Genomic DNA, 25,564 nt, shown 5'->3' with positions numbered 1-25,564 from the left:
CCCTTTTACAATGTTTTAAGATGAGACAGAGGGACAGATAAGGTTGGAGAGAACGCATTTTCAAGGATATCTGAAGAAACAAAATGGAGGAGAGTGCGGGGACAGGACAAAGGAAGCTCGTGGGACAGAACTGCAGATGTGACAGGAATTAGTAGAGTGCCAGGACTTCACTTAGTCTTCCTCCATGTGTTTACACAAGTAGACATTCATGCAATATGGCTTCATATTATGGCTAGAGCTCAGCTGTGCTGTCAGAAACCTGAGGCCAACGTGCAGTACTGTACTTTATTCTAACCAAGTTAGACCTGGACTCCCTCAAGCAACAGATCCTGGCTTTCTTTGACAGAAAGGGAATACCTGCGGACAGCAATGACACTGAGGCATGTCATCCCTCAAAAAACAAGAGCAAGAAATGTGCTAATTAGCTTTGCGAGCAGAAAGTGGAAAAAAACGCTCTTCTCGGGCAGGAGAGAAAGCTAAGGGGCACCAACGTGTACGTCAACACCTGACCGAGAAAAATGAAGACATCGCCAGACAAGCATGTTACCAGGGAACAGAACAGAAACAAAACAAACAGAACAGACTGCAAAGTGTTCAGGAAACTAAATGGCTCACCAGAGGAGGCAAAAGAAATGAAACTCTCCCTCGAACTTGAACTTTACGACTGCTCGTTACAAGCTTCGTGTGTGACTAACATTAATTACATGTTGTGCTGATGATTGTCATTTGTCAGTCATTTCCTTCACAAATTCAATCATCAGCTGATGATGCCACTGGACCCGTTACTCCACCCAAACAAAAGGCCTGGTATTTGCTCGGGTGAACATCTGTGGCATAAGATACATGACCTGAATAATCTGCCGCTTGCCAATTCCGTTCATAAATTAGTGAGATTTATTTATTCAGATTCATTCATTCCTGCAGCATTATCTTTATCAAGACAGGACTTTGTCTTCTGTATTTCTTTATGAAGTTCTTGTTTATGTCTTGTGTCTGTTTTTGTATACGAAGGGTTTAGTTCTTTCACACTTAAACATATGTAGCCTCAGAAATAAGAAAGTCAGGATTTCTTCCTTGTGGGTGACTTGAATATTGACTGTTTTTTCTAAAAACTGTCTATTTCATAAAACTCTGATGTCTTTCGCCAATGTCTGCAATCTGACCCAGGCTGTGACACAATCTACTAGAATTTATACTCTCATCAATGGCACAAACACTTCAACTTGCATTGATCATATTTTCACTAACATACGCGGGTTGTGTTCACAGGCAGTGTCAGTGACAGTAGGTCATAGCTACTGCAACTTGATTCATGTTTTCATGTTTGAATGATGTTAAAAGATGTATAATGGTCTGACATGTGTCAAGAACATGATGTAAACGTTTCTTCTGAAAAATGGCATAATGTCATTTACCCAGAAAATGGTCTGTAAAGGTCAGACTTGCACCATGGTTCGATGATTACTTGACAACTCTGATGTTCAGAAAATCAGGGTGCTTTCTTTTAGATAGAAGTTGTTATTGCAAGTTGAGAGCTCTATAAATTATTGTCAAAAAATATTTTAACTTTTAATAAAATTTATGTGTCAGGCAATTTCCAAAAACAGGAGGAATGTGCAGGTCAGTTCATCAGCAGGCAATGCGATGTTGCTAATTATTTTATCAACAAGGTGGATAATTGAGATCTTGGATTCATTAAAATGAACTTGCGACTGTGTTCAAAGCATAATAAGTGATAAAACATGTACCATATTTTCCAGAGTATACGTCGCACTTTTTTCATAGTTTGACTGGTCCTGCGACTTATAGTCAGGTGCGACTTATACATCAAAATATATATAATTTAAGATGTTTTTAAATGTTAATTCATACTGACTGACATAAACCAAGGAGTAAACATTACCATCTACAGCCGCGAGAGAGCGCTCTAGGCTTGTGACAACTATATGCTGCCCCTGTACCACTGAAAAAATTAACTGAATGCTGAATGCCGAGTCTGACGACAGCCTCGCAGAAGAGGAGACGGCGCTTCATCTTCCGCTGGAGTTGGTGGAGTTGTTCATAAGCGACACCAAGGATGACGAATTCAATGGATTCAGTGATGTGGAATGAGATCGGGATCTTGGTAAACTTGCTTACCAGTAACTTGCTTGTTGGACTCGCTGGCTTGTTATGTTAATTTAGCCTGTTTAGACTCCCAGGTATGGTCTTTATGCTATTGTGTAGCTGAATAACTGTTAATGTGTTACGTTAACATACGGGACACCTATTCAGCCAGTTGTTCTGTGTGCTATTGTGTTGTTGAATAACTTGCCTTTACAGATTAAATGTCTGTTCTTGGTCTTGGATTTTGTGAAATAAATTTCTAAATAAACGCAACTTACAGTCCAGTGCAACTTTTTTTCCTGTTCATGACGCATTGACTGATGTGACTTATACTCCGGAGCGACTTATAGTTTAGATAATAGGGTAACTTTGTATTTAATGAGGTTAGCCAGGACAAAGTTGAAGAGATGTTGCTATACCTTTTAAGACGATACATCGCCTGGAAAAAAGCAGGACTCACTGGCTTAAATTGTACACCTATGGTCAAATTGTAAATCTTTGTTTTTCAGGTTATTTTTTTTGTTTTCTTGTATGTGTTTTGACAGTTTTTTGTTCTTGTTCTGGCTAACTGTTGTTGGTTGCTTTATGTGGAGTTATTTCATATGTGTTCTGTTCTTTAAACCTGGCTCACAGTGATACAGTGAAATTTCCATTAGTATTTTTTGCTGATGTGTCAATAAGGACGCCAGGAAGACTCGCGACCACCCTCTGAAAGCTTATGGGGTTCCTGTAAAGAATAAAGAATTTATCACATTCCTTTACTTTCAAGATCTATTCCTGTTTGGCTCTAAATTATTAAAGACAACTCGGCTTTTCTTCTGGCTCTTATTTCTTCCTTAACAATTTTCTTCATATGAGTGCTCATTGATGAATCACAAATATTTCCAGCCCCAGAGTTGTCACAGTCTGCTGGCTCTGTAATGTTGATTTGGCCCTTTGCCCTCTTAGTATGGGTTAATTCCTGCTTTATTTGGCTCACAGGATGAAAGAGTCAGCTAAATTGCCAAGTTCAGTCAAGTCAAGATAAAAGGCTAATGATAGATGCAATGATTCCAATGGTAAACAGCAGGCCCACTTCTAGCTTACACTGATGGAGAGGCTGTGAGGTATTTTGTGTGGGGTCCTTTTGAATGGAAGCGGGTGGCACCTTTCATCGTAGATAAGGTCTATGCAGTATGAGTCTGATAATAGTCTGATCCAACTGGCATGGGGCGAATGACAATCAGCCATTTATTGTCCCTTGTAATATGACATACTGGAAGGAAACCAACGTATTATTATTTTTTTCTTTGCCCTCACCTAGTGCGACAGTATCCTCTCCTCTCTACAACTGTTAATGCCTCCTGATCTGCAGTACAATGGCCATCCATTGTTGACCCAATATTATATTACTATTGACATTAAAAATGCTCTAACAAACACAGGTAACATATACAGTTACAATTTTAAGACCTTTGATTTGAAAACTCAGTGTGGACTGCAGGTCCAACACATGGGTTGAACTAATCTTATCGACCCCTGAGACAGCTTTGTAATTTGGGGCCATATAAAGATTAAGAAACTAAGGGCTATATATATATATATTAAAGGCATGAATGCTATTTTCAAAATGCTTGACTAATTTCAGAGGACAACTTCTATGTAGATTAAATCAAAATAATCAGAGCATGATGATTTTACTATTACATTTTCTAGAATTACAACTACCCTCCTTGATAAAAGACAATCAAAACTACATAGAAATTTAACTGTTTTTATCTTTGATTGAGAATACCAATTCTTCATCATAACCTCTTTTAAAAGTTAATCTTTATTGCAACTATCATTATGCCTTTTTCATATTGATATGATTCTTGTGGGCAGCTGTCTCCTGTGGTGTACTTTGCAAATTAACTTCCTAATTAGATTTACTCATTATTTAAATTATGGAGCGCAGCCACAAGAACACCTGTATAAGCTTATGGAGTCCAAAATACCCTTACAACAATTCTGCAGAATTTTCTTGCATTGAAAAAAATCATGACATCTTTATAATATTGTCAATTGCTATTGTACTGGATTATGCACGATGATGTCTAGCCTATGCACATCCTGTGCATACTGTTGGCTGAGATCGTACTGTGCTCTGTGGCTGGAAGTGAAAATAAGATGACACTGCACGTATTTTGTTGGCTTGAAGACAGCATGGCGTGTTGGGTTGAAGCCATGAAAGAGGTCAAAATGAAGTCATGTGAAAACTGCATAATTCAAACTGAAATTTGCTTGGCAGTGTATAGAATGAAGTACAGATTTACATTTAAAAATTCAAACTGAATATAAATCTGTACCGTGGGCTGAAAGGAGGCACTCAAAGTCCCTATGCGGGAGGGCAGGGCAAACAACAAGAATGGCAGCTGTGATTTGTGGTCCCTCTTTACAATCAAACCAGTGTGAGCGAACTGCACGTATGGCATATTAGAGATAACCTGCCTCCAGGAAAGCCAGACAGTCAGTGACAGAAATGGAAAAGAATGTGGAGGATCGAGCCCTGCTGCTCCTCCTCCTCTTCCTCCGCACTGTTTAAACCTCTGCATTTACAGTCATTCCTCCAGAGAGAGCCTGCTAGAATTTCATGCCATGGAAATGCTGGGGAAAGAACTACACTGAGTATGAGTGGGCTGGTAAATATATAGAGAGCTCAACAAAAATATGTCTTACACCTTTGGGTTACAGCTTCAGTGAGTGGGCTGTCTGATCATCCAAGTGGGCTCAGTCCATCCTTCACCCCCTGTTATACCAGGGCCACTTAATCTGTGATGAGAAATACATTTCTACAGAAGCTTTGCTTAGCTGTAGCTGGGTAAACTTGGAAAAACTCAGCAGTAGAGTACAAGGTTTAACCAAGAACGGTACAGTATGTCAGGTACACAAGAGTGTAGCAGCTGAAAGCAAGGGGAGAAAAGTGGTATTCCCACACTGCTGTAGTCTGTGAATACTGTTTTGAAGAAATTCACTTGCCTGTGTACGCAACATTTCAAAGAATTTCCACTCCTTTCGGGACTATCAAACACTACTTCTTTCTTTGTGTGTGTGTATGTGTGTGTGTGTGTATCACAAAATGTGTATTTTTTCAATCTCTGTGTGAGTTAAAGTGTGGATGGCCAGTGGAATTATGCATTCCAGTTTATGTGTGACAAATCAATTAAGCCAGTGGGTAAACAAGTGAGTAACTTCAACAAGGCAATGTGCAAAGGAAGGAAACACAGAAAGGTAATGGTGATGGTGTATTTTCCAACAACTATCTTGAGTCATATCTATGTCAAGAAAAGTGTGAAGTCATCAGCTCAGGGCAAGCTCTATTCAGTGATGAGAGTCTCTACATGCATTCACACCCAGTGTCCAGAAGTGAATCTCCAAAATTCAGCTATTCTCCCTCCCCAATAGTGCTAATCAAAAACTGAATAGCAGTAGAGCAAACACACAAAGCACAAAGCTTGTGATATGCAAACAAAGAAAGCAATCGAGTACCTAAACAACCACAAATGTCTTATCACAAACAGCGTATCTTAAGCTCAAGATTACGCAGAATAGGAAATATAATCAGTCCCATTTATCTGTACTTCTGTACAATTCTGCAATCAAACAAACATTTGCATCTTGACAGAGATTAGGGTTTAAGCGAATATACAAACACCCATCTGAAAACAAGAGATATCTTACTATACAAAAAAGTGATGCTAAAACCACCTCTGCTTCATTCAATAATAATCCATACACAGTATTTACCTAACCTGCTGTGTAAGGCTAAGTAATCAAGTAGCAGACTTATCATCTATCAAAGCAGAGTAAATAATTACCTCTGGTCGTCTCGCTGTGGACAGAGTTTTGTTTAGGAGGAGTGGCGGTGGTGTGGGTCATACCTCGCATTCTCGGGAGCCTGAGATCGTATAGGTGCAGGGTCCGGTCCCATTGACAAGCACATCCATGGCCTCAGAATTGGTGGGCTTGTAGTCCACATAGTACTCCTGCAGTGGAGAGCTCAGGGTGCGCTCCGTCTCTCTAGCTTTCTTGCGGCGTTTGCGGGCTGCTGCCGAGTGCTCCTGCAGCTGCTTGACACTGCTAGGATAGCGTTTCCAAGACACGTAGATTACCAACAGGATCATCGCAACAGATAGAAAAAGGGCAACGCTTCCGGCCACAATCTTATGGAAGGACACAGGCTCCAAGTCTTGCTCTGGGGGAAGTGCCACAGGTGGGGTAACAGCTGATGATGTCGGGCCTCTGATAGATCCCTCTCCTCTCTTTCCAGAACCAGTAGGTGAAGCCAGAATGGCTGGGCGATGTTCAGTCTGCACAGGGACACTGGATGGGGTTGGAGGAATACTCACAGTAAGAGTTGTAGCTGGGTTTGATTGACAAACACCAAAAGCTTCAACAGCATCCATCACTTTCTCCCCCTGGGCTTTCTTGGGGGAGGCGCAGATCATGGTGGTCTCCTTTGCCCCTCTGAAATTTCTCAGCCAAGCCACCAGAGGACAGATTGCAGGGCCGCAGTCCCAGACATTCCCAGCTAAGCTAATCATAGTCAAGGAGATCCAGGCATCAACAACCTCCTGGGAGACGTTGGTCAGCTTGTTGGAGTCCAGATTGAGGGTCTGCAGGTTTGGTAGGCATTGGTAAACTACAGCGTCAACTTCCGTCAGATCGTTCCCAGCCAGATCCAATTTCTGGATGGAGGCCCAGGTCCACGTCAGGCCCTGGTTCATTGAGCGAATTCGATTCCATTGCAGGTAAAGTGCCCGCAGATTGTAGAGACGAGGAAAGTGAGAGAAATTGATCTTTGAAAACTGGTTATGCTCCAGGTGCAGCTCAGTGAGCTTGACTAGGCCTGAAAATGCATTCCGAGTGATACTGCGCAGACGGTTGTATCCCAGATCCAGGAATTCAAGATTTCTACAATCTTGGAACAGACGCACTGGGATGATTTTTAGAGAGTTTGAGCGTATGTGAAGACTGAGAAGCTTCCGCAGGCCCTGGAACTGTCCAGGCTGCAAGGCTTGCAATTTGTTGTATGACAGGTCTAGATTACGCAAATTAGGGACAGGGTGGAATGTGGTGTTGTGGAGCGATGTGATCTTGTTGGAACTCAGGATCAGCTCTTTGAGCCTGCGGACCCCCTGAAAGGCCATTCCATCCACAGAGGCAATGTAATTGTGGTCCAAGTAGAGCCAGATGAGGTGGTTGAGGCCTACAAACTGGCCTGCACGAAGACTGGCGAGGCTGTTGTACCGTAAAGACAGGCCTTCACAGCCTCCTGAGAGGTTCTTAGGGACATCGCGAAAGGCGCTTGACTCACAGTAAACAATTTTTCCATCACAGCGACAGCTCTTGGGGCATGGGCGCTCACTTAAAGATGGATTTGCTGCCAGCCACACCTGCATGAGGAGTTGGACCACTAGCCAGCGACGCCGCAGAGCAGAGCCTATAGGGAAAGACAGGGGAAGATGGAAACAAGAACGGAAAAATAGGTTAAGAGATGAGTTTACTAAAAACTCAACAAGTGCATGCTACACACTAAGTATCTTATTTTTCCTTGTGATCAGTATTGGAAATGATGTTGTCCCCCAAACTATGTGCGTTGATGCAAGAGGAAGAGATCCAAGTGACCCAACAATCTTGGCATCTTTGCTTACCATTTCTGAAGAGTTATCTTGAGGCAAGCATCAAGTATCTAATTATGATTTGGATGGTTTGGTTTGTACTTATCAAGTAACAGTCCTGCTACAAAAAGCAAACTCTTTTGTGCTTTTAGCTGATATTCTCTGTAAAGATCAATGGCAATGCATCTGAATAGGAAGGGCACCTTTGTCAAAACATTAAAAAAGCTGAAAAGCAAAGTCAACCAACAACATAACATTGTGATGTGAAAGTCCAAAAAATTAGAAATAGCTGCTGCTATATCCTAAACAAAGGGAGACTGTTCTACATCCTGATTGATGTGGAGATGCCAGAACTTAAAAATGAAAGCCTGTATTCAGGGCTTTCTTCATTCAAGATTTTTTCTATCTTCTGAAATGGTCACACTACCATTCAGAGATCTCTCCTACCAGTGCAGCAAATCAGTAGTCCTTCAGATTCATACTCATATTCCTCTGTACAATTTCTGCATCTTCCTTCCACCACATTCCATACCAGGTCTGTTCCCTTCGTCCACAACCAAAGCTGACAGATTCATGCAGAAATATGATGCCCTTCCAGCTCCAGGTTTCTAGATTGTATTTTTCTAGATCTTGGAGACACATCCACTCAACTGTTATCGCAGTGTTGTAATTCATCCCTTTCATTTTCAGTCTCTAAGGTTGTCATATACATTAATAACACTCGCCCCGACACTAACCAATGTTCACCATTCCTTCAACACACCTATTTACACCTACGCATGTCCAGTCATATCACACCATGCAACTGAGGAGAATGTGCTGAACACAAATGCATCAAACCTGGTGTTTTCCAACCAACATTATCTGCAGCTATATTTTTTTTCTACAACACTCCAGCGCAACTTCTACAACTTCTACATGGGTTGTAGCAATGGAGACTTACCTAATAAAGATGAATACATCCTGAGCTTCAAAATATGTAAACCAAAGGACATCTCGCAAGCTTTTTTTTTTTATTATTTTTTCTTAACTATTGGATTCAAGTGTGCATTTGTCTAGCTTGTGACTATGAATGATGTGGCTCCCAGACCACGTGAGCATTTTATCATATCATATATCATATAAGAATCCTATGGTCAGATATTCAGCGGGTGGTCCGATGGGACAGAAGCTGGTTTGACACCAACTTGTCCTCCGTGACAGAGGCAAGAATGTTACCAGGGGTACAGCATGATTTGTTTATAACTCAAAGTTCATGACTGCGATTTTGGAAATGACTTGAGACTGTAAACTATAAAACATGACTTCGTCACAACACTGTTTCATTCTTGTCTCACCTCTGCTCTGTGAGTATCTTAGGTTCCCTATTTCAGAAATGACAGCAAGCTTTTATTGATTGATAAAAGCTGATTAATTAAAGTAGTTACACACTACATAATATTGCTTGTTTTGATCAATTGACAATAATGTGTGGTCATTAAGTGGTATAATTTGCAGTATTATTTTAATTACAAAAACATTTTCTATTCAGATGTAAAGAAAAATTCATAATGTGTCAACATATTATCCAAATGACATGGTCGTAGCTGTTTGGACTGATGTCATTTGCGCTGCATGTTTATAGATGAATGCATATGAATACACATTGACAACCTGTGTTGAAGCAAAGTGACTTGCAATTTTACTCAATCGTATCTTTATCTGTATTTGTATTCAGTCATCCCACAAACCATCATTGCACCAATGCAAGTGACAGATAAGTCGTGAAAGGCAGCTTGTATAGAGCAAATTAACATTCAAGAGCTGATGGTTATGTATACAATCCTGGAGGCATTTCAATTTAGACTCCAGCCATTTCATGTTTAACCAAACCAAAGCAGCACAGCAGCCAAATCTGACATGTCCTATCTGTGGAGAATGGCTGCATATGTATGAGGTACATTTCTTAAATTTTTGGGGTAGATGCTCCATTTCAAATAAGATTTGAAAAGTGAAGAAAAGTGGTCAGTAGCTTCCCGTGATATCACTCCTTGTTCGGAGGTGAGACAGAGTTGTTTCCATTAAAATCGTTCCCCTTTACAGAGCCACTAATGATCTGTCATTAAGATACATTGATTTCCCCTTGAGGAGGTGGTATGGGGGGTTCACTACTTATGTGTGTTTCTCAAAGCAATATAATCAAGCATGGACTTTATTACCATTATTATAGTGAGATAAAACTGATGTGTCAGGATGGAAGTAGTCCATATTTGAATTAGCTTGCAAAATGTATGATGTGTTGGCAGACCCCATGCTGAATTCACCAACTAATTAAAATTAATGTTATATGATGATGAACTGGGGCTAAAACATGGAATCTTTGGGCTTTAAGGATACTTGTGGTGTTGTTGAGGCAGTGAGCATGATTACAGTTTTCTAGCATTTTCCATAATCTTTGCAGGATTTGTCAGAAATAATTCCCTGACATAGAGTGGCTGAGAGGCATCATACAGCATATGCTATCTAACATAGCCATTTCGCTCCTTGCCAAGCATCTGCTGATCCCATATGGGTATTGTATGCGTGTGTTTGTGTGTGCCTAAGAGTGTGACTGAGAGAGAGACACACTTACTGTTTGTTTTCACATGAATCTTTCATCATTCCTTACAGATGGAGGGAACCATGGAACTGTACAGATAATTTGTGCTGGCTATTGATTATACCAGCAGATACATCAATCATGTTTCTTCATCTTGGATCCCACAATTGTGATACTTTCTCATAAATATGGCAGAGAGAAAGACAGTGATCACAAGATGCAGTATTTCTGAGAGCAGCCAATTTGTTTTTCTCAGGTTTCTGAATGTAACTTTAACTAATTTGCCAACAACACTGTGCCTCAAAGGCTTACAATAAAGAAACAGACAGAGACAGGAGAAGAATACTGATATAGAACAATGCCCATGTGTAAAGTTCCACGTGAACTGAAATAAATTGTAACAGACAACACTTGACTGGGGAACAAATTGTGTAAGCTGTTAAACATGAATGCATGCTTTCTACATTTTGTGTTTTACTCTTATCCCAGGAGGATGCAGAACCCCCCTGTATTGCTTTTATTTCCCATGTGCATAATAGGCTTGCTTTATTAGAAGTGACTGCGCCATCTCTTTCAGATTGAGCCTGCCTCACAAGACACCTCTCTCCCCTTACTGACACTGTATGTGGTTTAATGAGCGCTCTGCGCGCTAATGCCTCTGTAAGCCATCTCCTTCACCACTACTCCTCTAATCTTATTCACAAAGGAGCACAAGTCACCCTCTGAGGTGTCACTCATGGGGGTTTGTGACTCTATTACCTCTTACCTTATGTACCTCTCACCATTACTGTTCTTATGCCATATCTACTTAGATGAACAATTTCTCATTCCTTTCATTCTCATATCCAATTGAAAATATGCGAGTTATGCATGTCCTTGAACCCTGCAGCCATCAGGATGTTTTTATAATATGAAGTCTATTTTTATGCATGCGGTCAAAAAAATCTCCTCAGCCCTTCCACTTCCCTTTTTGATTTCCATTTTCGCTCCCCAATCTTATTTTCCCTCTCGCTAACTTTCAGATCAAACTTTTAGGATGAACAGTTTTCTTGCTTTCGTTTTACTGTTTGGTATGACAATATACCGCTATATGCTTCTCATTTTTCTATGTCACCCGCTGCAGTTATCTGTCTAAATCTAATATGGCTGGATAGGTCGAAGCTAAAGTTTGTCTGAAGGCATGTGCGTAATGCTTAGTTATGCAGCAGACAGCCCTGCTGTCCTCAGCACGAGAAGATAGCTATTTCTGCCTCTCAACCCTAACACATAGAGAGAGTAAGTGCACTTTACTGCTGACCTAAAATAAAACCAAATGTAGCTTAATAACTTGGCAAATGGACTCGCTAACTGGTGCACTTTGAGTGCACACAAGTGGCTCATTGCTATTTGCTGCCTGTCATTGACAAAATGCTACCAGCCTCAGCCTTGACTGCACATAGAGACTGGACAGCAGCCGAATACATAGGGAAGGACGTCCCCAGACAAACCTAAGCCATCCTATTAGTCTCCAATTATCTTTGAGATGATAGCAGGGCCTGCCAAGTTAGACCCATTTCAACAGTGGTTGGAAAACATTGTGTCCTGGTGCGCCTGTCTTGTATTTGTAGCACTGATCAGGAGGAATATAGAAGAGCACCACAGGGACTATTACCCTACACACACACACACACACACACACACACACACACACACACACACACACATATGTATATGAGCTTCCTGAATCTTTCACTCAAAATGCTTTAATTTATTCCCATATGACTAATGTTATCACAACCTCTGTGTCTGGTGAAATATGGTGAGTAATTAGCAGCAAATTTTTACCAAACACGGCAGATTCACACAGGATTAAAGGCACAGAAAACCTCCACAATTACACACAAATTACAAGAGGTCCCCAGGTAATACTAGTCCTGTGCAAATAGGGTTTAAGTGACACACTGCTTAAGGAAATTTGGTTCAGGTAGTGGGGTTAAATATCAACTAGGTTGTAACCTTGTAAGTCACTGAGAGGGTTGTGTATGTTTCTTCTACCAAGTCAGGTATCAATACTGGTCAAGCTGACCAAAAGGTTCATCAGTGGGCAACACAGCCCTGACAAAAGGGTGCAAAATGCTACAACACCAATCGTTCTGAAAGTAGACAGAAGTCATATAGTGTGCCTTGGGGGATATATTTTTTGTTTGTGAGGACTGCATTTGAGTGTTAGATCTTGAGTTTTTGGAAAGTGAAGATATTTTGATCACTCCACACTTCTTCACATAGTTAAGATTTGGCTTTATTTGGGTCAGAATCAGGCGGAGGCACAGGCTTAATACATTGCAGAGACACTATATCATCAACAACACATGTTGTTGTTGTTGTTGTTGATGATGATGATGAAGCCCTGTACATCAACTGTTCCGTGGGCCATCCTCTTAACCTACCAGAATGAACTGCGCTTATGCTCACCTGTGGTCTGTAACTTCCTACTTCTTCCATGCTACATTTTATTTTATGTCTGGTTTTCTTTGACTGTGGCAATTGCCAAACATTGTTGAATATTGGCTTGGTTTAACACATATTTACAAGCGTTACTGGCCAACCTTTCCACAGTGTAGTCAGCCTGAAGCTCTATGCATCCAGCCCTTACAAATGTGAACAGGATAAACTTACACTGGAGATAATGGATGCTGGGTCCCAGGTGCTTCACAAGCTATTGATTTTTTTTTTCTTTTAAAATAAGCAAATGTAAATAATAAATGCCAAGATATTGCCCTCAAAGGCACTGTTGATCTCCCCTCCCTCACCTGCTTCACCTGACATTTCAACAATGCTGCCTGTTGGATGCTGTAAGGCCAGCAGAAGGTCATCTGTTGCCTATATGAAGCAACTGTGAACTGGCAGACGAGCCAGTGAGACTGGTATCACATTGATTTTCATTTAAACAAAGTAATCTGTTCCATCTATTGACAGGTTCACAGCAAAAACATGTTTTAGATGAAGGAAATGCGTGTGAAATATTACTGCGGGGTCTCTAACTTTATCTTAAAGATCTGCAGCTGCAACTCTGGCTGTGGATTTTTATCATCTCTACCCTACTGTCCTCTTTCTGCAAAGCAGATCTCTAATAATATGGTCCATGAAACATAAGTGCATTGCACGCTGTTAATGAAGAGCATCACAGTCAGCTACACTGGTGGATAACTGAGACTACAGCGCCATGTAATCTTCAAATAATTGTGGGCTACAACATGAAGCTTACATGGTTGACAAAAGTTGAGATTTTGGGCTGGGACGTGCACCTGGACACAAATGTGTTTGCAGGCACATGTGCCCACCTGCATGTGCGTGTGAGTCTCAGTCAGTCACTGCACCGAAAGTACGCAGGGTTTTCTGACATGCTCTGATATTTAATTTAGAAACAGGCCCATAAACCAGACTTCTTTGATTAACCATGTATGGTTGCTTTGCAGTACACATAAATTGAGCTCCCACAGCCAGTACTGTATGGCTTTGTGTGCCGTTGTAGCTTATATTGATGTGGTGCAGTAACCCACTGTGGGTCGATATATCATGCGGCCTCACAATTAATGGCACAGCACCACCAGTGAACTTGGCCATCTGTATAACAGTTAAGAATGGCTGAGGAGATTAGGCTTCCTTAACGATAGTATCAAGCCAAGAAAATGCAAGTGATGGAGAACAAACCCAAATTATTAGATTTTTTTGGGGAAAAGGAGTGAGACAATGTTAAACAGAAAACAGTTCAATTCCAAGAGAAGGACAGAGAGGGGTCCAAGAAGGTGATGTGGTGGGCTTGGAGTGTGTAACTCGTGCGCACGTGGGAAACAGAACGGGGCGAAATGGTAAATTCTGATTATATGTAACTGAGAATTACATGGGGAAACACATGCACGCGCACAGGCACAGAAATATAACCATGCATTACTAAAGGAGAGGGGTGCTGAGAGAGACACTACAGAGTACTGATCGATGGACGCACAGTTTTATGCTCGATTCGGAGAGTCCCTCTTGATAGCAGGTGCAGAATACGACGGCTTTCTTGAATAAGAATCAGTCTGCTAAGCAAAACCTGCACGACCGGTGCCTTCAGCCCACAAGAGTTTTGGGGAGGCGTTAGCAGTGAGCTGAAACTGGACAATAGGCTTCGTGCGTACAGATTAAGGACAGTCAATGATTATGCAGGACCACGCTTTATAAAGTTGACTGGCTTCCAACATTTACCGTAATTAGCATTTGAGTCCATGTCAATGAGCCAGACAGTCTAACTAGTCAAGAGAAAAGGGTGAAAAAAAAAAAAAAAAAAAAAAAAGGTTAGTCCTCACTCAGACAGAAAGGCTTGTTCGCTTTGATTTCGAGCCGAATCGTGAAGCGCACAGCGTTGTGAAATGGAAAAAAAAAAAAAAAAAAGAAAGAAAAGAAAAGAAAAGTGTCCTTAGTCTCTAGTAAACCATACCGTCAGGAAATGGAGGAAAAACACATTGCAGCTCTGCGACTAACAGGCTACAGCACGGGCTTCAGCCACATTCCTCAAGCTTCCAGAAGCACTTAGCGAAAGACACCAAAACCCTGATTAGATGTCACAACAGCGCATTTGAAAGAACGACCATTTTTGATGCAAGCGTCTGATTCAAACCAGGTTGTGCTCGGAAGAGGCATTTTGTGGTGCGTTATGACAAAGGAGGACAACTGGAGTGTATTTTGCAACAGCCCACGCTATGAAAAAGATGGTAACAGAAACAGAACTTACCCATATCCGCTTATCTGTCAGCTCCAGCCCACAGGTTTTAATGGCTTCTAGTGCGCGACATCCGAATCCGCATGACGCGCTCTCCACAGACAGGTACCGTCCTAATCCACTCGCCCGGTCTCTCCGCGCAGCCGCCGATTCCAAAGCGCACCTGCCCTTTACTCTCCCGGACCTGGATGTGCTATCCGGTTTAGTTCTGCGTCTATTACCGTTCAAATGTACCGGGGCGAATGTCATTTACTTCCAACTCCAGATTAAACTGGTAAAAGAGAAAGGAATCCGGTTTCAGAAGTCCCTATCCATGTTTTCGCTGGAAAAGAATCTTTCTCTTTTTTTTCAAGTTACAGCCAAAAAGAGTACTGCAGTAGGCGCAGACAATAACGGAGCCACATCCAAGTGATTCATGTCAGTCTCACATGAGCAAGGAGATTCCGAATATCCTGTCACAACGCTTCACAAATACGCTGGCATGATGCACAAAAAAAAAACAGGACGTAATTTTCCAAAGGAGCCAAGCAACCCTTAGATTCCTTCTCCCAAGTAAACCCCCCGACGTCTCTGTTCTCAAGGATGCTCAGTCTGATCCGCGCATGGCGCACAGAGGAAAGTAGCGCTCGTTTATCCACAAGTCTCTGTGAAACGCTGCCAGCGAGTCTCGCGGAATAGTCAGATATCCAAATATCCACCTTTTTGTCCAAATGTTCCCTTCATTCTCGCTGTGGCTCGGTTTGAAATACAGCATGACGCTGTTGTTAATCACGTCTGCATGTCAAGGCAACTTTGTCAGGCAGAATCGGAATGCCCTCTTCTGGTGAGACTGCGACCCGTGAGGTTGTCCGAGGGTGCATCGTGAGTTAAATGTTACGGTGGCACGATTTTAAGGAAGGTTGCCACGGACGGAACCCAAATGTCACCACAGTGGAACCAAATACTGCAAGAGAGCCCTTCCTTCATTTTTAGCCGCTTCATTATTTGCTTGCTGTAAAGGAAATTATGTTTTCTTGAATAAATGTCATCACAGTTCACTATTAAACATTTATGAATGCAACACACGCATTTGTAGATAATAAGGAATTCATTGGTTGTCCTTTTGTGAAAGGTTTGTGTGTGTGTGTGTGTGTGTGTGTGTGTGTGTGTCTGTGTGCTTGTAGTGTGAGACTTACAGAGTCAGGGCATTTTATGGAAAATGACACATTTTTAAGGTTGTTTGAGGGTCAGTTTTAGGCTTACCGTTAGTAATAGGTTTGGTTAAGGTTGGGGTGATTGTACATTTCACATTATGTTGTGGGTCCTCACAAACAGCCCATTGTGAGAGCAGCCATAACCACACACTGTGAGCCAATACAAAGGGCTGCAGGACGCTGTCCATGGTCCTGAAATGGTGCATTTGAGTGACTGAATACAGGCGGCCTGATTCCTGGAACTGCCCAGGGACTGATTGCTAGCTTCTGGGTAAACAGGTTATGAGAAACAACTGAACCAAAACTCATAAACAGAATTATACTTAACATTCTGCACTAACCCCTATTGGAAATGCAATGGTTCTTAATCGACAGCGGCCTCCCCCTGTGTCACCCCAGCTGCCTTTTAAAGCTTGGGTGTATTTAAGGAGGAAATAGGCAGCTGAATTTTTAATGTGCATTGCATCTGCACTGGGTTACTAATATATGTTGCCCCTTTCTTTTATGCTTGAACATAGCCGGCCTAATACTGATACCCATGGCATTTAAAATTGCTTTTGAGTAGCTACAAGAAATGATTTGGCAAATTTACAAGTTGGTAATGAAATGTCTTATAAGCAGAAATACTGCCACTTTACTTGGGTGTTTCCATTTTCTATGCTTGAACTCCACTAGATTCCAGTGATGAAATACTTATTTCTCCAATATCTTTCCAGGTAAAATCCAGGTCTTTCACTATTAATGGAGTAGTTTTTCCTCGTAGTATTTTGAATTTCACTTAAGTTAAAGGTCTGGAAAACGCTACTAATCTTTGGTTATCATCAACAAAATGCCCTTGAAGCCCCATTGAGGCTAAATAGAACATCGCTCTAAGGAAGTTGTGCGTCTTTCACTGACTGTTTAAATGAAATCTGTCCGAGATGCATTTTAAGCTAGCACAGAGGTTTATCCCTGCAGAACATCTCGCACTGATTCTCAGATAATCACTGGAGCATGATTGGCACCAAATGCCCCTCTTCACCTGATGATATAAGATGTTTGCGAATACTAAGCAGCATTGTAAATCAGTGCCATTAGAGCATGTGTCACATGAATATCAACAACTGCCGCACCTTTGACAACTCTATCGCAGCTTTTTTAATAGTAATCATGTCTTGATGAATTAGCACTTTGTCATGATACCAACCTACAGAGTATTTAGTGTCCCACCCCTTCATCCGCTCAGTGGTGGTTACCAGTTCTTAGCGCACCTCTCAAATGCCAGAACTTCTCCAACATCATCTTAAAATTCAGCATCTTGCACCGTGGCTCAGTCCCACTATCAGCTCCCATGCAATTTGGCTGATGACTTTACTTCTGGATTTGGTTCAACAAGCAGAGGCCATTCTGCTGACGGCGCTGAAACAATTAATACCCTGTGAAGTTATGGAGATACAGACAGTGCCAGCCTACAGGCTCGAAGTGATTTCTCTCCTCAAGAAATATAACCGTATCGTTTACCCTCACCTTTTTACTCCACCAATGAATATCCTCTGCTTGTTGGTTTAAGTATCTGTCAGGCAGGTAGTATTCAGCATTTGTGGGGAAAAAAAGAAGTTAAATGGAATAACGCGTTAAAGGCTTTGAACAGAGAACACTCTTCTGCTCTGCTCTCAGGTAAAATGTTTTTTCTTTGTTTTGACGATGTGTAGCAAACTGCGGTTGTTTTAATATAGTTTTAAAGGTGATATTTACCAAAACCCCTTGCCTGGTTGGAACTGTGTTTGTTGCCCGGCAACGTTCACATGTTGAATAATCGTTCAGGTCACAAATGTTGAAGCCTTCGGTGATTTCAATAGCACTTCTTTTTCAGCTCTCTCTGAAGCTATTGATAGAATAAAATGGAACAAACATCCTGCACATGCTTTCCAAAAATGTGTGTGTATACACATTAAAATCGACAAATACAGTATGGTATGGGGACTGTGAATGTAACACGAAACACAGAAAGAACGTGGATATTCTTGTGAGAATTAACACAGCAAATAGATTGCATTAAATCTAATAAATGTCTGATTGCGTGACTCAGTGACTGAAAATAGAGGTAATCTGTATTCCCCGAAAGCAATTCATAAGCTTATAAGTAAAGCTGCTGGGAACCAAATAAATAGAGAAATGTGTATGGGCCAATCTATCCTTCTTACTGTTAGTAACAAAGCTCCATTTTGATAAATAGAAATTGAATATAGAATGTTAGATATTTTTTTTGTCTTGGGTTTTTGGGAAAATAAGAGACACGAGTTACATTTAAAAAATGGGACTATAAGATAGATACAAAGATGAATGAGCTGGCTGTGGATGGATTGATGACCGACCTGTATTTTGGAAATGTATGGCCTTCCATGGTGCATGTGTTCTGTCTAAGTGATTCTGACAACTGGAGATATTTCCAGGCTATCTCCAGGGTGAGAGACAGCTCAGTTCTGTCCTTCCCATGTTCACATTAGACTGGGACTTGTTCTCTCTAGTGTTCTTTTCTTTTTCCATTTCCTCTGATCTTAAGCCTGGCAGAATCATCTTAACCTGCCTCAAGGCAATTTTCAACCTGACACTGAGTTTCTCGAGTTCACCTATGAATGTGAATCATCGAGCAAATATCCAGGGACAGCTTATACAGCCAACACTGTGCCGTGCGAAAATAAAACATTTTCTTGTTCCCCTTTGCTTTTTTTCCCTTTAAAAAGTTGTTTTTGGTACAAAGGATCTTATGATGCCAAGGTCTGCCACAGCAGATGCAGTAGCTGTAAATCTCTGTTTTGCAGGTCGCTTCCATTAACCTTTACCCCAAGCTGGGTTCCAATCTGGAGGGCTGTGTTCCACGCATTGCAGCTCAGGTTGGGGCTGAGGTGTTTGGGCTTGGATATACATGATACCAGACATATACAAAGTGATTGAGACATGTTAAACAAACAGGATAAAGCACACTCTTTGTATTGATCGCAGAGGGGGGGAGTAGAATTCCAATATGGAGGGAAAAGACTGCACCAGTGGTTTTGCATGTTTTAGCTCCCTGGCTACACATCCAATGTATTAAACATAGGAAAAGCATTTTGCCAAACATTGTTTTAGAAATGTGAATGTTTTTCATCTAGCATTCCGGTTATCCATTACTTTCTTTACAAAAGGAAAATACATCAGTAGACTCTGGAAACATGCTTATGTTGTTAAATCCATCATGAAGTCCATATTTGTTTTTGTCTTTTTGTTAGCAGTGCCGTAATGCATTGCTTAGTAATGCATTACACTAATGTGATTACTTTTCCAGTGACGTAGTGTAATGCTTTGTTGCTTCATAAATTTGGGGGTGGGCTTGTTTCTTGATTTATCGGGGAAGGGTTGACATCAGTTTTGTCTGTCATTCAGTGGAGAGACTGGACCTGCATGTTTTTGATCTGCAAAGGAGCTGGAGGTTTCCCCTTTGACCAAAAGGGAGGAAATGTGATGCCTGGTCTTCTTTGCTGGCTTGCTCATGTTAGCCAGTGGTAAGCCTATAAGGAATCACCTGGTTTTATTCAGAGTTGGAGGGGCTTTCACTGTGAGGATGAGACAATGGAGTGTTGCATGCAGCCACTCAGGCTAGTGTTAAGATAAGGTGTTGATAGTAAGTGTGGCTGCTTGTAAAAACCACAATGTCATGTTTTCTGTCTCTACATTTGCAAAGCAGATACCTCTGATGGAGCTGTGCTCAATAACAAAGTAATGCAATGAGGAATCTAACCAATTATTTTTACTGTTACACAATCAGTAAAGGAATGCAATTCCTTTACAAGTAGTCTGTTGTGATGATGAGTAACTCAATCTGATCATTGATAGATAATTCAGTGCATTTGTGGTTTGCAAAGGTGCATTACCGGCACCTGCTGGAGCGCAGTGTGAAGTGATACGAACAGAATACCTTTCAAGTAGTAAAGTTACTATATGACATTTCCCAGTGCAATGTTTTGCTTCCTTTAGAGCTGATACTTCTTCCAGTTGTTTCTTATCATAGTCACGAGATTCCAGCAGTCTATAGATTTGGCTGATTGCAATGTGTGCATTATCCTGTTGGGTGCCGATCTACTGGATGAAGTGTTTGAGACCTGCACGTCAGGAAATGGTGGTTTCCTCTTCTCCGTTCCTGCCCTGCATTCCAACAGCACCAACCTACTGTTTCACTAATGTCCCAGCACATTTTTTTTTTGCATATGTCTTGTTATAATGTATTCAGTATACATTTACTTAATGGAGCCTGTATATCAACTGCCTGTGAGTTTAGAGATCGTTTGGCCAGTATGTCAGCATCCTCATTGCCTTCCACACCGACAGAATATTGTGTTTTTGTGAAGACTTTGTGTTCTTCGTACTTGAGAATTCATTATCACGTTGTCTATGCTGTTCTTCTCCGCCCACTGAAAAGCTTGTATTATTGTTAGGAATTCAACAATATATAGTGATAATTAGTCTGTTGCACTGTTGCGTTATTCTCCATGTACGTATATCATTTCATTTTATTGATGACATCTTGAGGGAGGTATAGCTGACAATGGAATTGAGGGACAGTATGGTAAATTACACAAGTCTATATATATGAAGGCTGAAAACCTTTGCTTCCCAAGCTTTGCAACACAAGCCTTCTGAAACGGCATACATGCATTCAGAGCCAGGCCAATAAAAAGCTATGGTATACATGATTTATAATGAAGTAGCTAAAACTTGAAAACCTATTGATGTGGTCATTTAAGCTCATTCTGTACCTTACACTAGTAGAATTCAAAGCATAAGATTTGTCAGTTGTAAATCTGCATAAACACAGAGAATAATTAGCCTTTTGTGTCTGTGCCAGACATGACAACAATTTCTGCTGATTAGACACTTTTTATCACTGTCGTATAAGAGTTTCATCCTTCCTATTCATCTTCCTTCCTTGAGTATTTCTCCCCAGATTTTTGTTCCCCCGACTGCTTGATTCCATGCCTGCTTCATGTGTTTTGTCTTGGCAAAGATGTGCGAGATAAGAGGTGGGCATCTGTGTATGGCAGTGCCTTGCCATCTGTCAACTGCCCATGGGGTCTCTGTGGACATAAGCTCACATGGGTAGAACATGGGTAGGCAGATAGTTTCCAGTTTAGTTCAAGGGACATTCAACACACAAGATTATTATTCTAGGGGGTAATATACATATCTAAGGAAAAAAAAAAAAAAAAAAAAAAAACAGGAGAAAGCCATAAAGTAACTTGCATAGCTGTGATGTGGTCTCATGTTGGTACTATCAGATAGAAAGAATACCAAGACCAAACACAGTCTTACAATGTGTATTTTTACCCCAATTTTTCCCCCATTCAGAGAACCCTTTCCAGCTATGTGGGGTCAATAGTAAAGACAAAAGGGATGTCAGCTAATGCTCTTGCGATATGGAAGAATTTACATAATGTAAAATGATAAGGATCTATAAACGCAGCAGATCAATGAGGTCCAATTACAGGCCACTGGAGTTTCTTATCTGCTTTAGTTTAACTTTGTGCTGCCTGTGGTCCTCCACTTTCATTAAATCCCCAATGTGATTAGGCTGGCTGATTGGCACAAGTTGAAGATTATCACCGAACGCTATCGCTGTTTGCCTGCTTACTTTTGTGTTCAAAGACACAAGAAAAGCATCCTCAAGGACACATTCTATGTGGTTAGTGACAAATAGTATTTTGTGTTTCTGTGGAGGCGATATCATTTAGCTCTTATTGTATCTCATTATTTTCTATAATTCGAGCAGCGTTTATGACTTTAACTTGCGACCTTTGCTAAATGAACACATGCGATAGCCATGGAAAACAGGGTCGTTGTTATGTTTTTGGTTTTTCCCCCATCTTGCAGTTTTTGGGGCCTTTGGGAGGGCTGTGAGCTGTGGGACTGCACCTTTGTTAAAGTGCATTCACCTGTGAGAGAGTCAGAGCCATCCAAGGTTATAGCCAGGAGGCATTGGGGGAGAAAACAGACTCTTTTGCAAACCTGTACACACAGAGACACATAACAGACACACACACACTCCCGCACAAACTGCCACAGATTTCCTCAAAAGTCCAAAGCACATTTCTCCATACCTCTCTTTTGTGTATATTTGTTACTCCAAGACTTATGCAGAGCTTCATTTGCTTGTTTGATGTTTCCCATTTTTGACACCTGAGCTGAATGAATAGTATTTCACAGATGAAGGAAACATCCACCCACTTTATTGCTGACACGTGGATCACCGACGGTGTGAGCGTCTCTTTCTAATGCTGAAGAGGAAGGGGAACGAGATTCCTGCACATAGTGTTTATGGTGTCATGGTGACACACTGGAGGCGCACAGATTAGCAAGGCTCTGAAGAGCATTTCCATGTGACTCAGCATGTTTGGCCAATTACTCGGCATGCTACCCACTCCCTTTTCCTCAACACACCCACTTCACGCCACATCCCAACAGTAGTGGTAGTTCGTCTGACTCTGTCCCCTCATCCCGCTCGCTCCCCTCGTTCCTCTATTTTTGGCATCAGACATTCTGGGCACGTAGACCTCAGCACAATGTAAATTATTCAGCCTGGCTTGCCAGAGGCTGGGAGCGAATCATAAATCGCAGATGGTCTCAGGCTATTTCATACGGGTGACCGTGGTTAAACACCAATGCACAGAATCATTTTCAAACCCACACAAATATAAGGTTTCATTACTTGTAGCTCGGTGAGAGAGTATTTGATTTTGAACTCGTGCGATGTGGCCCTTTTGTTGTAGTCAAATGTGCTCTGTGTGCTTGTACCATGTCACATGTACAGCACCTCTGATTTCTGGCTCAGCATCAAAGAAGATTCCTGCAGAGGTTAATTAACCGTCAATGAATGCAGCCTTTTCCTAATCTTTATCTATCTATCTATCTATCTATCTATCTATCTATCTATCTATCTATCTATCCATGAAACATATGTCACTATCTTGCAACAGAAAGATGTAAGTTGTAATAGAAATCTTTTCCTAGATTCCTTGCACTTGGACCAAGTGTTCTTATGCAACCTGATAACAATAAGGTCCACACTAGCAGGCAAAATATCTGCAGCTTTGCCAATATAAGAAGCAAAATACTATATTCTCACATAAATTGGTGGCGTAAATACACATGAAATAAGTATATTTATCTCCGTATGTCTCAATATCAATCTTAAGTTGGCATTTTGCCTGGACAGTGTAAAGTAAAGGAGCTGAGAGAACTGAGCGAATACCACATCCTCTTTCAGTGCTGTTGTCTTTGACATTTCACAACATTTTTTCTAAAGAATACATAAGCCTCATCTTCAAAGTGTGCTCTTTGCTGTTCTCTAATAAATGGCACCTCAGCGTTCTGGGATATGCAGCATAATGAGGCACTTTGAGATGTGTTACTTCAGGTGAAACAAACTTTTCTTTGTGTTTTCCGAAGTTCCTGACTTATAACCCATGAGGTTGATGGCATGGTGCAGCTCTTTTCCCCCGGTTTGCTTGTTGACTTCTTTGACTGCATGAAGTATGCCATGAAAAATGGGCGAAGGAAGCCAGTCTGGTGTCAGGCACAGATGCCAGAGCAAGGAGGCGCTCAGTAGGGCAGCGTCCATGTTTAGTGAGGCAGTTTGCTGTTTAATTACACACTGTGGGAGTCACCTTCCTCAGACCTCGGGGTTCACACACTTAGGCCAAGGGCACAACGCACTGGCTTGTGTGACCTAGATTTGGATGGTATGGGAATGCACAACACAGATGCATGCACGCGCAAGCAGGCGTGCACCCACACACACACACACACACACACACACAGTTTGGCATATTTTAGAGGACATTTAATTGACTTTCACTCATTCCCTTGAGTCTACTTTAACCTTTAACCATGCCTAAACCTAACCTTTACTTTAAACCTGCATTTTTAGGTCTCTTGGAGCCAGAGGAAAGTTTCAAGTTTGAATGAGAAATTGTAGCCAACAGTTGCTTATTTACACATTCAGCAGACACGGAGCAATATTATGATTCATTTGGAGTTGTGTGTCCATCTGGTGAATAAGTACACTGTCACTTTCTTTTAGCTCTGTTTCATCTCCATCAACTCCTAAAGGAAGTATCTGGCTCTTAACCTGCTAAATAATCCACTGTGTTCACCAACTAGTCGCTAAATTTGTCTGCCGTTTGGTCCTGGCTGGAGTGGCTTTTTTTTAGAGTTTATTTGCTGAAAACAGCTGCTTGCTGTGTCAGGAGTCAAAGCACTAACGTTGCCAAATGTAAAACCAAACCATGAGTGTAAAGACTCTAAAATGCTAACAGGTACTGCCAAGTTGGGTGATAATTATCTGTAGATTCATCACTGCAAGTGATCCCTTTCGCATTACACACAGGCATGATCTAGTGCTAATTAAAAATAAAAATATTGATTATAACTGCTTTAAGGTCTGAATGTACTGTGTACACACTAAGGAGAAATGGCACATTATTCTTACAAATGAAAAGTTACATGTATAATCAATAACTCTGAATTCATTAACCTCAGTGATTTTGCTGCTCCAGCCTGACATTTTAGCTAATGGACCTTTGGTGGATATTTCTGTTTTACTGTGCCAGTTTGTCAAATAAATCAATTGACAAGAACAAGTGAAATTAAAAGAATACCTCATTGGAAGATGTGCTTGTGATTTCCTGCTTTTACTCTATTTGATCAGCTCTCATAATCACATGATATCACAACAACATTAAGTGACTGGGAAATATTGGGAAATTTGTCAGAGTGACAGCTCTGTAGCGATTGTGATCCACGTTGTGGCTACAATCAGTACTGCAGGCCCGAGAAGTCCACCCTCACCCAAAAAGGCTTTTTCTCACGCACTGAGCCAATGATTTAGCAATGGTGACGTTCCAGAAAGCCATAGCAGTAAATTACTTTCATGCTATGAATATGTGCCAGCTCAGCCAGTAAAGCGTTGTACTGCACATGCCTAAAACTGCAGATGCCTCAAAACCCTTTGTGGCGTATTCGCCTGGTGAGCAACTCTTAATACATCCAATTTGACAGCATTCACAGCCCATTACACAATCATGTATTTCCGTGCGCAAGTCAGACAAATAACTTGAAGCCTAAAAAGATGCTTCAGGTTTGTTTTGCTAGGTGGACCATGAGGTGGACCGCTGAAAATGCACCTGAAAGGCAACAAGTGTAATCTAACCCCAATTAAGTCAAAAGTTAAATGATTGTGACGGTGCTGTATTAGTTCTAGTCTTTTAAAAGCTCTTCTCAAACAAAAGGATTCAAA

The 25,564-nt window shown here is 41.2% G+C and overlaps 1 protein-coding gene across 2 annotated transcripts in view; it reads right to left on the bottom strand.

The window, feature by feature from the left end:
• The window catches only part of LOC143337776 (leucine-rich repeat transmembrane neuronal protein 4), a 103,151-nt gene extending 87,276 nt beyond the window's left edge, over nt 1–15,875 (bottom strand). Inside the window, exons 1-2 of one of the 2 annotated variants that reach the window (XR_013079202.1) lie at nt 15,077–15,875; nt 5,943–7,567 (exon numbers count right to left, since the gene is read on the bottom strand). Coding sequence is in view for 1 of the 2 variants with exons in the window: in XM_076757641.1 (XP_076613756.1) it covers nt 6,006–7,567; nt 15,077–15,080 (1,566 nt within the window). In the remaining variant the exon portion in view is untranslated. The remainder of the gene's footprint in view (nt 1–5,942; nt 7,568–15,076) is intronic. The other variant, XM_076757641.1, reaches the window with a different exon arrangement.
• Between the last annotated feature and the right edge of the window lie 9,689 nt (nt 15,876–25,564).

Source organism: Chaetodon auriga, chromosome 19 (assembly GCF_051107435.1).
Source record: "Chaetodon auriga isolate fChaAug3 chromosome 19, fChaAug3.hap1, whole genome shotgun sequence".
NCBI lineage: Eukaryota > Metazoa > Chordata > Actinopteri > Chaetodontiformes > Chaetodontidae > Chaetodon > Chaetodon auriga.
This window is presented reverse-complemented; position numbering and strand designations above follow the sequence as displayed.